The following is a 14,646-nucleotide window of genomic DNA, read 5'->3' as shown; positions in this document are numbered from 1 at the left end:
TCATTTATGCCGACCTAGTCCCAGTTGCCTGCATCTGGCCCTTCAAACCTTTCCTGTCCATGTACCTGTTCAAATGTCTTTTAAATGACTCTGAAGTACAGCATCTGTTTTAAATTGGACCACGTTTTAAATTCTCGGTGACTATCAAAGAATAACCAAGCTGGTTCTGACTCCTGCTCGAAGGAAAGTCTGTCATTCATCTGCTTAGTGCAGGACCACACTACAAGTACTGGGAATATGGAGCTACAATACCCTCTTGGTGTTTCTGCACAGCACTTGGAACAGTTTCAGTAACACAATGGCAAAATTAAGTTACACCTGCTGTCAATGGCAATTAAAGAATTTAATAGCAACATGCTGCATATTGCAGGTTAACCGAAAACTTAATATTTTGCTTTTATTGCTTTGAATATTTTGTGCAGAAAAATTATTAAATACCTTCTCACATCTTATCACTGCACACATAGCAAGTTACCATTATTGCTTTCGATAAGTTGATCTCATTCTGGCGTTTGCAGAGGTGCTGCCACATCAATAATTGTACATTGTACCACAATATTTATTGCAAAAAAGCTTTTCATTGAAACTCGGTACACCTGACAATAAACTAAACTAAACTTATACTTGTACCTGAGAGTTTTAAGATGATGCGAGGGTTTGACAGGGCGGCTATAAATCTATAGATCTTTAAAGGGTCCCAAATAAACACATGAGAATTCAGGAGAAACCTCATTAGGTGGACCATGTGGAACTCACAAATGCATAAGCGAGTTGAAGCTAACCGACTGGAGGAAATTGTTGAAAACCCAGCATAAAAGTGCATAGAGTCATACAGCGTGGAGACAGCCTCTTCGGTCCAACTTGCCCACGCTGATCAATATGCCCCATCTACACTAATCCCACCGTTGACCAATATGCCCCATCTACACTGGACCCACAATCCTCTATCCCAATCTTATTACTGTACCTGTCCAAATGCCTCTTAAATGTTATGATCATACCTGCCTCAACTACCTCCTCCGGCAGCTCGCTCCATATACCCACCACTCTTTGTGTAAAAAAGTTACCCTTCAGGTTCCTATTAATACTTTAGCCCCTCACCCTAAACTTATGCCCTCTGGTTCTCGATTCTCCTACTCTGGGCAAGAGACTGTGCGTCTACCTGATCTATTCCTCTCATACCTTTGTACACCTCTATAAATCTTTCCAGGTGAGGCAGAGGTTCACCTGCACCTCCTCCAATCTCATCTATTGCATCCGCTGTTCTATGTGTCAACTGCTCTACATCGGTGAGACCAAGCGTAAGCTTGGCGATCACTTTGCCCATCACCTCCACTCAGTTCGCATTAACAAACCTGATCTCCCGATGGCTCAGCACTTCAACTCCCCCTCCCATTCCGAATCCAACCTTTCTGTCCTGGGCCTCCTCCATGGCCAGAGTGAGTCCCACCACAAATTGGAGCAGCGCCTTATATTTCGCTTGGGCAGTTTCACCCCAGCGGTATGAACATTGACTTCTACAATTTCAGGTAGTCCTTGCGTTCTCCCTCCTTCCCCTCCCCAGCTCTCCCACAGCCTACTGTCTGCCTCTTCCTTTCTTGTTCCCGCCCCCCCCACCCCCACATCAGTCCGAAGAAGGGTCTCGACCAGCAACGTCACCTATTCCTTCGCTCCATAGATGCTGCCTCACCCGCTGAGTTTATCCAGCATTTTTGACTACCTTTGTACACCTCTATAAGATCACCCGGCATCCTCCTGCGCTCCAAGAAATAAAGTCCTAGACTGCTCAACTTCTCCCTATAGCTCAGGCCCTCGAGTCCTGGCAACATACTCGTAAATTTTCTCTGCACTCTTTCCAGCTTGGCATCTTTCCTCTAACATGATGACCAAAACTGAACACAATACTCTAAAGGTGCCAAGGACGAGCAGGGTTGTAGATTGATTGGCTTGGGTGGAAGTCGTGAATTGTCCCTGGTGTGTGTGATGGTGTTGATATGTGGGAGTCACGAGTAGGCGTGGACCCGGTGGGCGGAGGGGCCTATTTCCATGATGCATCTCTAAACTTACCGCCAAGAACTCAGCTTCCAAGATGGCGCCCAACCCAGGCGACTATCTGCGTGCTAGCCACAGATGCATATCTACAATCACATATTACAATCGCTCCACAGTTACACACTGTAAATGGCTCAATTGTAATTGTGTATAGTCTGACTGGTTAGCACGCAACAAAAGCTTTTCACTGTTCCTCAGTACATGTAACAATAAACTGAACTGAGGCCTCACCAATATCTTATACAATTGTAACATGACCTCCCAACTTCTATACTTAATACATGCATTGTATGCAATACATACATTTTATGAGAAAAAGAAAAACAGAATGAAGAGAATGTCCAACTGGGCAACTCAAGGTGGAAGGGGGTTGATGTGCAGCATAAACTCCGACACAGAGCTGCTAGGCCAAATTATATATTTTTGCTATGACGTTGCATGCAACTCACCTCAGTGAGAATATCAGCAGGAACTCCTGTTGCCATCAAGATGGTGCACAACTGTTGCAACAAGCCGCACTGGAATGCCGACTTCTGACAAGTGCTTGTAGCTCCAGGGGGATTCACTGGAGACACCAGCACTCTCACCAGCTAGAGATTAGAAATAGGACAACATTGGCTTAAGTTTGCAAGAGGGGAAAAAATGTCCAGATGTCTTTATGGAATGCATTATCAGCCTGCCATATTTTGCAACATGCAGGAAATATATGCACCTAAAATTCAGTCAGTCTTTCACATAGCAATTAATTCGAGTTTGACAAGTTTGTGCATCTGATATTACCTGCCAGGCACATGACGTTCAACATCAACTTTTTCTTATATGTATTATCATGCACTACCATTGACTAATCAAAGGAATCTGCCCCTGGACATGGGGGACTGTTAGATTTTTACCATGCAGCTGTGAATGATTTTTTGTTTGGCAAAAGAAGCATCCATATTTCAGCTAAAGAAAATGCAGACTGATAATTAAGGGGATATACCATAGCTCAACCTTGGCCAACAACTGGGTGGGAGGATTCATAAATTAGCAGTGCATTCGAAAGACTTGCCCCTCATTTAGAGGCATGAACCTTACAGTCTATAGCGGTCATGTACAATGTCATTAGTCCCTGGGATCTTTAGCAGGGAGGATGACCACATCCATATCATTGCAGCAAATTAAAAATTTCAAATGTTAAATTAACACAAGTGTTGTAAGCTTATGTGGGGAAGAGTTACTATTGTTTTATTATTGTGCAAGTATCACAACTCACTCCTACAAGGAGGGGGGGGAGAGGGAGAGGGGTGAGGAGTGAGGAGAGGGAGATGGAGAGGGGGAGGAGAGAGGGGTGGGGGAGGGGAGGAGAGAGGGGAAGGGGAGAGAGGTGTGGTGGAGGGGGGAGATGGAGTACCACCATGAGGTACCACTTCCAGTTTAAATTCCATTTGGAATATTTTGGAGGAACAAGAAACCAAGTAGCCAGCAAATTTAAATATTTACCACTTCAAGATTGCCCACCAACCTGCACAGTTTCTCCTCAACTAATGATCCAAATGGCAAAATATCTAGAAAACCAATCAAATCATGTTCAAACTTCCTAAATTCCAGTAGTGCCACTAGGTTTCTGGTTTCTCCATAACCCAGCATCTGCAGTTCTTTAATTCTGCAGTTCTTTATATCTGAGTTTCTCCATACTCTCCTCATCATGAAACTCAGTCCAGGTAAACGTTGTAAATTCTTGTAAACCTGCACTGTACTTTCTCAAATGCTGACACATCCCTCCCACAACATTATAGCCTAAAACTGCTCACAATATTCCAGATGATCCAAATAAGGCCTCGTAAAGTGTGGGTTGACTTCTCCCTTGGATATTAATTAGAGTCATGCAGCGTGAAAACTTGCCTATGCCAACCAACATGCCCCATCTACACTAAACTAGACCCATATCTCTCTCAACCGATCCTTTCCATGTACCTGTTGAAATGTTTCTTAAACTTTGTGATAGTCCCTGCCTCAACTACCTCCTCCGGTGGCTCATTCCATACACCTACCACCCTTTGTGTAAAAAAGTTACCACTCAGGTTCCTATTTTACTTCGGAGTCACGTGAGTGACTACGTGAAGAACCCCGCCAGGACGCATGCGTGTCATATCGCTACACGCATTGCAACAAGTCACAGCAAGGGGGAACGATGTTCCCCTTGCGGCAAAATTTGAAAGCCAGGAACAGCAGGTAAGGAGACTCTGCGTTCCAGAATTTGAAAGTCGGGAACAGCAGGTAAGAAGACTCTGCGTTCCTTCCACTTACCTTTTAGGTGGAGACATGGACCGGATCCATGAAGGCTGCGGGAGAGCTGGCGGGGGAGGACCGCGGAGTTGCGGGCAGCCGGCAGCAGCAGCCAAAGGCACGCTAATCTCCCGTAATGGGAACAGCTGTGCCCGACTTTCGCTCCCGACTCACTCCCGCACCGGGCCGGGCGGGAGAGGGAAGCAAAACTAATGTTCCCCGCGCTGGTTTCACAGGGGGGGAAGCTGGACCAAATAGTGTCCACAAGTGCTGCTAGGAAGCTGGCTGGGGAAGACCGCGAAGTTGCGGGAGCCAGCAGCAGCTGAAGGCACAAGCCCCGTAAGGGATCAGCTGTGCCGACTTTTGGTCCCGCGCCGGCCAGAACACCAGGGCCGGGCGGGAGACTATTTAAATGGGGCCGTTGACTTTTGGACAAGTCAATAACGGCAGCAGACGGGGTGGAACGACGTTCACCCGTAGCGACAATTTTAACCTGGACCTGCAGGTAAGAGCTGCGGTCTTTTTGTGTTTTTACCATGCTGATTGCAGGTGGAGAAACCAACGGGCTGCGACAAAGCCGGTGGGCTAGATGGGATCAGCTGTGCCCGATGTCGCCTCCACACCGGCCATATCCACTCCACGGAAGGGCAGTAAGGACAAAGCTGGAGAAGGAGGACCGCGGAGCAGCGGGCAGCCAGCAGCAGCCAGCGGCACTCGGATCACCGATAGTGGGATCAGCTGTGCCCGATGTCGCCTCCGCACTGGCCAGATCCACGCGGCCGGGCGGAAAGGCTAGACACAAAACAAACAAGGTCGTGGACTCAGAGGAGTCCGACTTTGAACAACCGCGGGCGGCCAGCGCCTGAGAGCGCTGGAGCCAGATGGAGCGGTGTATGGAGCTTTGCTCCAACGTGACAGACTCCGGGAGATGGAGTCGGGTCACTGTGGGCCCTATGATAAACCCACAGCAGTACCTCTTGAAGGGCTGCACAGTGCTTCTACCTCATCAGAGGGGAGCACTGCGGGTCAGTTCTGGGCTGACCTGGAAGAGGGGTCCGCAGAAGGAAAGACAAGTGTGCAGGGGGTGCAGGAACAAGAGAACCTACTGGAACCCACTACGGCCAAAGACAGCACCCCCACGCACCCACCAGCAGAACTGGTGAAAGCTCGAAGGTCCGGTACCCAAAACATGAGTCTTTTTAGGCCATGGCCCAGGCCGGCCTTCTTGGAAGATGCGGGGACCTCCAACGCCAACCAAACCGAAAATCCAGACCCAGTGAGACAACAGCAGCGAAGAACCTACAAAAAGTAAACCTGCCACTGGTAACTATGGAGGTAGGTGGGTCTGGTTCCCTACAATATACAGGGAGCACGGAGATTGGGTGGAGATTACACTCTTTTCTGAATGCATGGAGCATGATAACAACCGATAGTTACATCTAAAGCAGTATCCAGGGGTATGCAATAGAGTTTATATACAAGTACAGCCCTCCAGTTCAACATATACTGAACCGAATGTTCGTGCCTTCTGATAAAGGAAAATCAAAAGCGCAAGCTGAACTGAAGCGGCTTTACATAAAAGGTGTAATTGAGAAAACTCAACACGAACCATTAGAATTCGTGTCCAATATATTTATCAAAAACAAAAAAGATGATGGTTATCGCATCATCATAGATCTGACAAAATAGATACCTTTGTTACTACTTAACAATTAATTTCCAAAGGTTACTTCAATGGCCAGCATCGATTTAAAAGGCTTACTATTCAGTGCCTATACGAGGTGACCACAGTTGTTACTTAAAATTCAACTGGATGGGACAACTCTGACAGTATAAAGCACTGCTAAATGGGTTATCATCAGCCCCAGGCTGTTTCACAAAAATTTTGAAACCAGCCCTAGCGTTTCTACGGAAACGTACACACATGGGGTCATGGCATATTTAGATGACATACTCATTGTGGGCAAAACTTTGGAATTGGCCAAACAAACTGTAACAGCCACAAATAAGTTATTTGGAAAACTGGGATTAATTTTTCATCCAGTTAAATTTAAACTAACGCCTTCCACTACTATGGACTATCTGGGGTTTCACCATTGACTCAGTTCACATGTCAGTGACTCTGCCTAAGGGAAAGGCTAGAGATTTAATAGAGGCTTGCAATAACCTCACTGACATCAGCAAACCATCCATCAGATTGGTAGCAAAAGTAATTGGCATAATGATGGCTGCCTTTCCAGCCACACAATTTGGACCTCTACATTAGCAAAACTTACAGAGAGCAAAATACAAGCACTCTAAATTATGCAGGTCACTTTGACAGATCTGTGAAACTACCAATCAAGCTAAAATGGAACTAAAATGGTGGATAGATAACATCTGGCTTTGTTCCAGTCCAATCATTGTCAGTAACCCTTCCATGGTACTACAAACTGATGCCAGTGCACTTGGGTGGGGAGCCACCAATACCAATACCACCGTGGTAGCATACATTGACCACAGGGTGGAAACAAATCAACATCATGTGACAATCTGGCTATACAATTTGGCAATGGTGTATCCAGAGAGATATTTGGATATCAGCCACTTACCTACCAGGAAGACTAAATTCAGTGGCAGACACCAGGTAACGCAAATTTAATGAAAACACCAAATGGATGTTGAATAAAATAGTATTTGCTGATATCACAGCAAATATGGAACACCAGATATCGATTTATTCGCATCCAGACTTAACCACCAGTTATCGAATTATGTTTCATGGGAACATGGGGGTGGGGGAATTGTTTATTTACGCATTCCCTCCTTTTCCTGCCTCATCAGTCGGGTATTAAGGAAATACAACAAGACTCTGCATCTGGTGTTGGTAGTACCCGATTGGCCTACACAACCATGGTTCCCAGTGGTATCAAACATGGTATCAGAGACATGAACATCCCGTCTGTTCTGGAATATCTGGCAGGCCTCCATTATGATGAGGGGCTCAGTTACAGTGCCATCAACTGTGCCAGAAGTGCCCTATCGACTTACCTATGGCAGGGGACAGAGCATTACACTGTTGGGACTCACCCAATGGTACAAAACTTATGAGGGGAATTTTTAATACTATCCCCAAGAACCAGATATTCCCAAATATGGGATGTAAGAATAATCCTGAAGATGCTCAGGAATTGGTCTCCAGCAACAGTTCTGTCCCTACACAGACTGACATTAAAACAGTCATGCTAATGGTATTGGTCACGGCACAGAGGATACAGTCACTGCAAAAACTAGACTGGACAACATGACTTCCTCAACAGAAAATATTACGTTTCATATTTATGAGTTAGTAAGCAGAACAGAAAGGGATCAGCAGGCCTCAATATACAATTAGGTCATACCCAACAGATGACCGTCTGTGTATAGTAAGACATCTGTCGTTATACATGGAGAAAACGAATATCCTAAGAGACAATGAAAAGGCACATTTTGGTCAGCCACTAGCAACCACACCAAGAGTGACGGTCCAGACCATCTCAAGATGGCTGAAACAGGTGCTAACACAGGCTGGGGTGGATACTAATATTATAAAATCTCTTTCCACCAGGGCTGCATCTACATCGGCAGCAATACAGTTGGATGTACCAATGGACCAAATCCTCAAGGCAGCAGGATGGTCTGGAGGGGAAAACATTCCAATTATTTTATAATAAACCAGTAATGAAACCTGGAACGTTTGCAGAAACAATTTTAAGTTCTGTAAATTAATTTAAACCCATAAAAAGGGGTTATAAATTTGTGTTAACAAATTTTATGATTTCAATGTCGAATTCATGTCCAAATTATGTTAACACAATTCCTCCCACTGTCAAGGCAGACGTGATGCATGGACTCGTTTCCACGGCATGAAATCACAGAGCTTTAAAATCTTCACGTAGTCACTCACGTGACTCCGAAGTAAAATAGTAAGATTAAACGAGAACTTACCAGTTTGAAGTTTGATCTGTATTTTATGAGGAGTTACGATGAGGGATTACGTGCCCTCCGCTCCCACCCTGATCATATACTTAACTGGTATCTCTTCTCTAATCTTACTATGTTTAGTCATTACAGTTATCTGTGATTTCACACCGCTGCTTTGAAGAATGACACGCATGCGTCCTGGCGGGGTTCTTCACGTAATCCCTCATCGTAACTCCTCATAAAATACAGATCAAACTTCAAACTGGTAAGTTCTCGTTTAATCTTACTATTAAATCACCCCCCTCACCTTAAACCCATGTCCTCTCATGATTTTGTACATGCTCCTCATCCTCCTGTGCTCCAACAAATAATTCAGCATTTCAAATAGCTCCTTTCATTGGAGTTTCTCAGCCTGTGTCCATAGCAACTTAATTATTCCTGTACACAGACTACTCCAAAGTCTCTGGATCTCCACTGCTTCAAGCTTCACATCTTTAAGAAGATGCCCTGTTCTTATCCTTTGGGGTCCCTCTCGGCTACATTGAAATTTATGATGCATATTCCAATTGCTTCTGGAAGAGGGGTCCAGGAAGGATATCGGTGGCCATGCTTTGTAAACCGATATGATTAACTGCAAACTTGAATAGCTTGCAGCAATTCCAAGTGCTCAGCCCTACTTTCTTCAATAGCATTCCAAACAGCCGAAAAGGATCAAGACCAACATTTTAAAATATTGCCTCTACCAAAGGGTAGAGTCAGGATCACTATTGTTGCAAACTGCTTATTTCAATTACCAACATGAGAGGGGGGGGAGGGGGGTGTCAGCCTACCAGGATAAATACTCTGCCTGTGACATTCTACTGACACAAAAAACAATCTAGTTGATTGTTGTAGCCACATTAAAATACACCAGGTCACAGAGGCAAATGGCTAGAAGCCATTACTGCTATAATAAGGTAAAATACTTCATGTAAAATACAAGATAAATTAAACAAAGATGCTCTAAGGACTTCCCACCAATGACAATGAAGCTGCTTGGCCAAAAATCTTTTGCACCATTCTTATAAAAAAAATTAGATCTGGTCATTATAAACAAAATGAGTAGAGCTAGAAGTATCAGCATTATTTTACAAAGTTGATATTTTTTTCAATATTCAAAAAGGCATCTGTTTCAGATAAATATTTTTTTCTGGGAAGTTCGTATTAGTTCTTGCTTGCCAGGGCGCCCAAAATGTTTGGATTTTCAAGACAAATGCATTAAGAAAATGACACCCATTAAAAAATGTCTCTATTATGCATTAGTTGAAAAATTCATGAACAACTTGATTTAGGTGAGAATTTAAAAGTCAGTGGAGTAAAATTAGCTCAGAAATGCAGTCCAAAAACACATAAATAATATAATCCCTGTGGCAGTGCAACAAGAGAAATGCAGCAGTCTGGTGATGTGATCAGGGAACTAAACAGGGTATTGTCACACAGCAGCAATAAATTACAGGAAGCCGCAGAGAAATTGGGAGAGACTGTAATAGTGCAGAGTTACTGTTCAGCCCCCATTCAGACTGGAATAGTTCTGAATTGGAGCATTGGCAATGAAGGCCACAAGTGCTGGAGTAACTCAGCAGGTCACTCAGCCAGCATCCCTGGAGAACGTGGAAAGGTGACATTTCAGGTCAGGACTCATCTTCAGACTCCATATTGGTAATACCCAGATTGTTGGAAAAGTGTAAAAACTAAGGTAACAAACTCCATATTATTGAGGAAAATGCCACTGAGAAAATTCAAAACAGTTTCAAGATTTCTATAGATATCCTGATAAACCTGTTCCCGCACAATGGTGCATAAACTCATCTATAATCATTGTTTCAGTGGAACCCGGTCAGACATTCCAAAACATATTTGAGGTGGATGGGTAAATTTGCCAACTTTGTACACCATTCACAGGTACACGGAAGGGGATGTCATATTTAAAGAAATCCATTCAAATGTAATTCCAAATGGATGCAATAGTTTGGTTAGGGCAGTATGTAAGCCAAATAGTTATAGCCCTATCCCACGGTACGAGTTCATTCCAAGAGCTCTCCCGAGATTTAAAAAAATCAAACTCGTGGCAAGTACGGAGAATGAACGTAGCGTGTACTTTGGAGCTCGTGGACGTCTCTTAGCTGCTCGTAACGCTAACGGCAAGTACTCAGGAAGACTCGCTAACGGCAGGTAAGCACGGCAAGACACGTGAAGATTTTTCAACATGTTGAAAAATGTCCACTAGAACCCCGAGTACCGACGAGTGGCCATTACCGTAAATCTCCGAGTTCGAATCAGGGCAAACTCGGGAGAGCTCTTGGAATGAACTCGTACCGTGGGACAGGGCTTTAACAGTGCTATCACATTGTAAGAGTCAATATATTATTTGGGGGTACACAAAAATGCTGGAGAAACTCAGCGGGTGCAGCAGCATCTATGGAGCGAAGGAAATAGGCGACGTTTCGGGCCGAAACCCTTCTTCAGACTGATGGGGGGGTGGGGTGGAGAAGGAAGGAAAAAGGGAGGAGGAGGAGCCCGAGGGCGGGGGGATGGGAGGAGACAGCTCGAGGGTGAAGGAAGGGGAGGAGACAGCAAGGGCTAGCAAAATTGGGAGAATTCGAAGAAGGGTTTCGGCCCGAAACGTCGCCTATTTCCTTCGCTCCATAGATGCTGCTGCACCCGCTGAGTTTCTCCAGCATTTTTGTGTACCTTCGATCTTCCAGCATCTGCAGTTCCTTCTTGAACACAATATATTATTTGGGTTCTTAGCTCCGTAAGAATAAATATTGCTACATTTCCTTTGAGGTTAGGCCCATGTTCCACTGAAACCTGTATTGAAGGCTTCCTCGGGCTTTACAAAACGCAAGAAATTCCAAACAGTATTTTGATCAATATTTATGCTTCAGTTAACATTGGACATTGATAAAAAAAGACTGGACATTTCTGCCACTAATATTTACGATTCTTGCTAGATACCAAAAGATCAATATTTACCCAATCAAGAAGAGTGACTATAATTAAAAAGTAGCTCATTTAGCCATGAGGTGGACTATGAAGTGCTGGAGGATGCTAACTGTGCTTTTTTATGGGTTGTTTGTCTATTCTTGTTTTAGTTATCAACATCAAGAAATAATACCTGCAGCATCAGATGAAGATTTGTCACCTTCTGTGCAGACCAGTTTAAATTCTCTTCGGCTACCTCAAACCAAGTTTTCATGCGCTGAATGTACGAACCCTCTTTGAAAAAATTCTGATTTGAACTGTTGTTCTTCATTAGGTTAAGGAGCAATAAAAGACAATCTTCAACCACGATACCTTAAACACAAAACATTTAAAGTCATTACAGATTTTCATGAAATATATAATGTTCAACTGTTTGAACACTTCAGTTTAGAGGAAGTGCACAAAACTATGTGAAGGATTGCTGTTTAATGTTGACACAGTACTCTAGTGGGCATTTAGTATTGCAAGTTAAATCACTGAAAGTACTTGCTATCAATGAACTACAATCACCGTTCAAAAGTCTTTGGAAAAACTAAAATAATGTGATGTGCACCATATCCAGAGATTATTTTAAGTAACACAGATATACCAACTTTGAAAATGTAGATAGATCAATCACATCCATTGGACTATACTATTATAGAACGTTGAACAGCACAGCACAGGCCCTTTGGTTCACAATCTCTGCGGCATACATGACACCAGATTAAACCAATCTCCTCTTCCTGCACGTGATCCATATCCCACCATTCCATGCGCCGAAATAAAAATCTCTTAAAAACCACCATCGTACCTGCCTCCACCACCACCCCTCGCAGTTTGTTCCAGGCACCCACCACTCTGTTTAAAATAATGTGCCCCGTACATCTCCTTTAAACGTTACCTCTGTCATCTTAAAGCTATGCCCTATAGTTTTTGACATTTCCACCCTGGGGAAAAGGTTCTGACTGTCTCTGCCTCTCATTATCTGGAAAAATACAACAAGAAATTGCCAAAATCAGATCCGCTTCAGAGGTTTACCCAAATCCATTCAATGTGGAAATGAAAGATTTGGAAGAAAGTGTCCGTCACAAAGATCAAGCAATTGTTCCATATTTTTTAAATATCGCACAGCAGGCAAGAACGCCCGGGCTTCCCGGATTATGCATTAGGCAAAATCAGCTCCAATCAAGAAGTGTTTTGGCCGGAACGTTGTCTATTTCCTTCGCACCATAGATGCTGCTGCACTTTTGTCTACCTTCAGCTCGAATCAATATATTTTGGAAATTAAAATGTCAGGATGTACAAAATATATGTTTCCTGTAAAGAGGCAACCAGAAATACTCCAAATACAGCACAATCAAGGTCCTGTAAAGTTGCATCATGGCTTCCGGTCTCTTACACTCAATGCCCCAACTGATGAAAGCAAGCCTACCGTATGCCTCCTGTACCATTCTACTTGTGTTGCCACTTTGAGGGAGTTACGGATTTGAATCCCAAGATACCTCTATTGTACATCAATGCTGTTAAGGGTCACACCATTAATTGTATATTTCCCCTTTACATTTGACCTCCAAATGTGCAACATCTCACGCTTGCTCGATTAAACTCCATCTGCCATTTCTCAGCCCGTCTCTGTGCTTGGTCTATATCCTGCTGTATACCTTGACAACCTTCCTCACAGTCCGCGATCCCAGCAATCTAGGTGTCCTGATTAACCAACAAGTTTATATCCAAGTCATTTATATATATCATAATCACAGAACCCTGCAGAACTCCACTGGTCACAAACCTCCAGCCTGAATATTGTCCTTCCACCACAACCCTCTGTGTTCTATCAGTAAACCAGTTCTGAATCCATATGACCACGTCATTTTTAATCCTGGGCATCTTAATCTTCTGGATCAGCCTACCATATGTAATATCGAATGCTTTACTAAAATCCAATAGACAACTTCCACCACCCGACCCTCATCAATGACCTTTGTCGCCTCCTCATAAAAAACTTGATCAAGTAAGACACGACCTACAGCATAGAAAGCCAAGCTGACTGTCCTTAATGAACCCATTCTCTTCCAATTAGGAGTAAATCCTATCCTGAAAAATCCTCTCTAATGGTTTCCCTACCACTGACATGAGGCCCACGAAGTTAGTCGCTCACGAAGACAATCCTGATGCTTTGGCATCTTTTGGTAATCAAGTTCAAGTTCAAGTGAGTTCAAGTGAGTTTATTGTCATGTGTCCCTGTATAGGACAATGAAATTCTTGCTTTGCTTAAGCACACAGAAAATAGTAGGCATTTACTACAAAACAGATAAATGTGTCCATATACCATGATATAAATATATACACACATGAATAAATAAACTGGTAGTGCAAATAACAGAAAGTGGTTGCTAATAATCAGAGTTTTGTCCGAGCCAGGTTTAATAACCTGATGGCTGAGGGGAAGTAGCTATTCCTGAACCTGGTTGTTGCAGTCTTCAGGCTCCTGTACCTTCTACCTGAAGGTAGCAGGGAGATCAGTGTGTGGCCAGGATGGTGTGGGTCTTTGATGATACTGCCAGCCTTTTTGAGGCAGCGACTGCGATAAATCCCCTCGATGGAAGGAAGGTCAGAACCGATGATGGACTGGGCAGTGTTTACTACTTTTTGTAATCTTTTCCTCTCCAGGGCGCTCAAATTTCCGAACCAAGCCACGATGCAACCGGTCAGCATGCTCTCGACTGTGCACCTGTAGAAGTTAGAGAGAGTCTTCCTTGACAATCCTACTCTCCGTAATCTTCTCAGGAAGTAGAGGCGCTGATGAGCTTTTTTGATAATTGCGTTCGTGTTCTCGGACCAGGAAAGATCTTCAGAGATGTGCACCCCCAGGAATTTGAAGTTCTTGACCCTTTCAACCATCGACCCGTTGATATAAATGGGGCTGTGGGTCCCCCTCCTACTCCTTCCAAAGTCCACAATCAGTTCCTTGGTTTTGCTGGTGTTCAGGGCCAGGTTATTGCGCTGGCACCATATGGACAGTTGCTCGATCTCTCTTCTGTACTCTGACTCATCCCCATCAGTGATACGCCCCACAATAGTGGTGTCGTCAGCGAACTTGATGATGGAGTTCGCACTGTGGTTCGCTACGCAGTCATGGGTATAGAGTGAGTACAGCAGGGGGCTGAGCACGCAGCCTTGAGGTGCTCCCGTGCTGATTGTTATTGAGGCTGACACATTTCCACCAATACGAACAGACTGTGGTCTGTGGACGAGGAAGTAGAGGATCCAGTTGCAGAGGGATGCGCAGAGACCCAGTTCTGCGAGTTTGGTAACCAGTTTGGAGGGGATGATTGTGTTAAATGCCGAGCTGTAATCAATGAATAACAGCCTGACATA

General features: G+C 44.0%; 1 protein-coding gene across 7 annotated transcripts in view; it reads right to left on the bottom strand.

The window, feature by feature from the left end:
* Positions 1-14,646, bottom strand: part of uso1 (USO1 vesicle transport factor) — a 113,742-nt gene that overhangs the window by 60,590 nt on the left and 38,506 nt on the right. For all 7 annotated transcript variants that reach the window (XM_033020104.1, XM_033020123.1, XM_033020075.1 and 4 more), the window contains 2 exons: positions 11,420-11,598; positions 2,502-2,642 (listed from right to left, as the gene is read on the bottom strand). In XM_033020104.1, coding sequence (XP_032875995.1) covers positions 2,502-2,642; positions 11,420-11,598 — 320 coding nt within the window. The remainder of the gene's footprint in view (positions 1-2,501; positions 2,643-11,419; positions 11,599-14,646) is intronic.

Source organism: Amblyraja radiata, chromosome 1, assembly GCF_010909765.2.
Source record: "Amblyraja radiata isolate CabotCenter1 chromosome 1, sAmbRad1.1.pri, whole genome shotgun sequence".
Taxonomy (NCBI): Eukaryota; Metazoa; Chordata; class Chondrichthyes; order Rajiformes; family Rajidae; genus Amblyraja; species Amblyraja radiata.
This window is presented reverse-complemented; position numbering and strand designations above follow the sequence as displayed.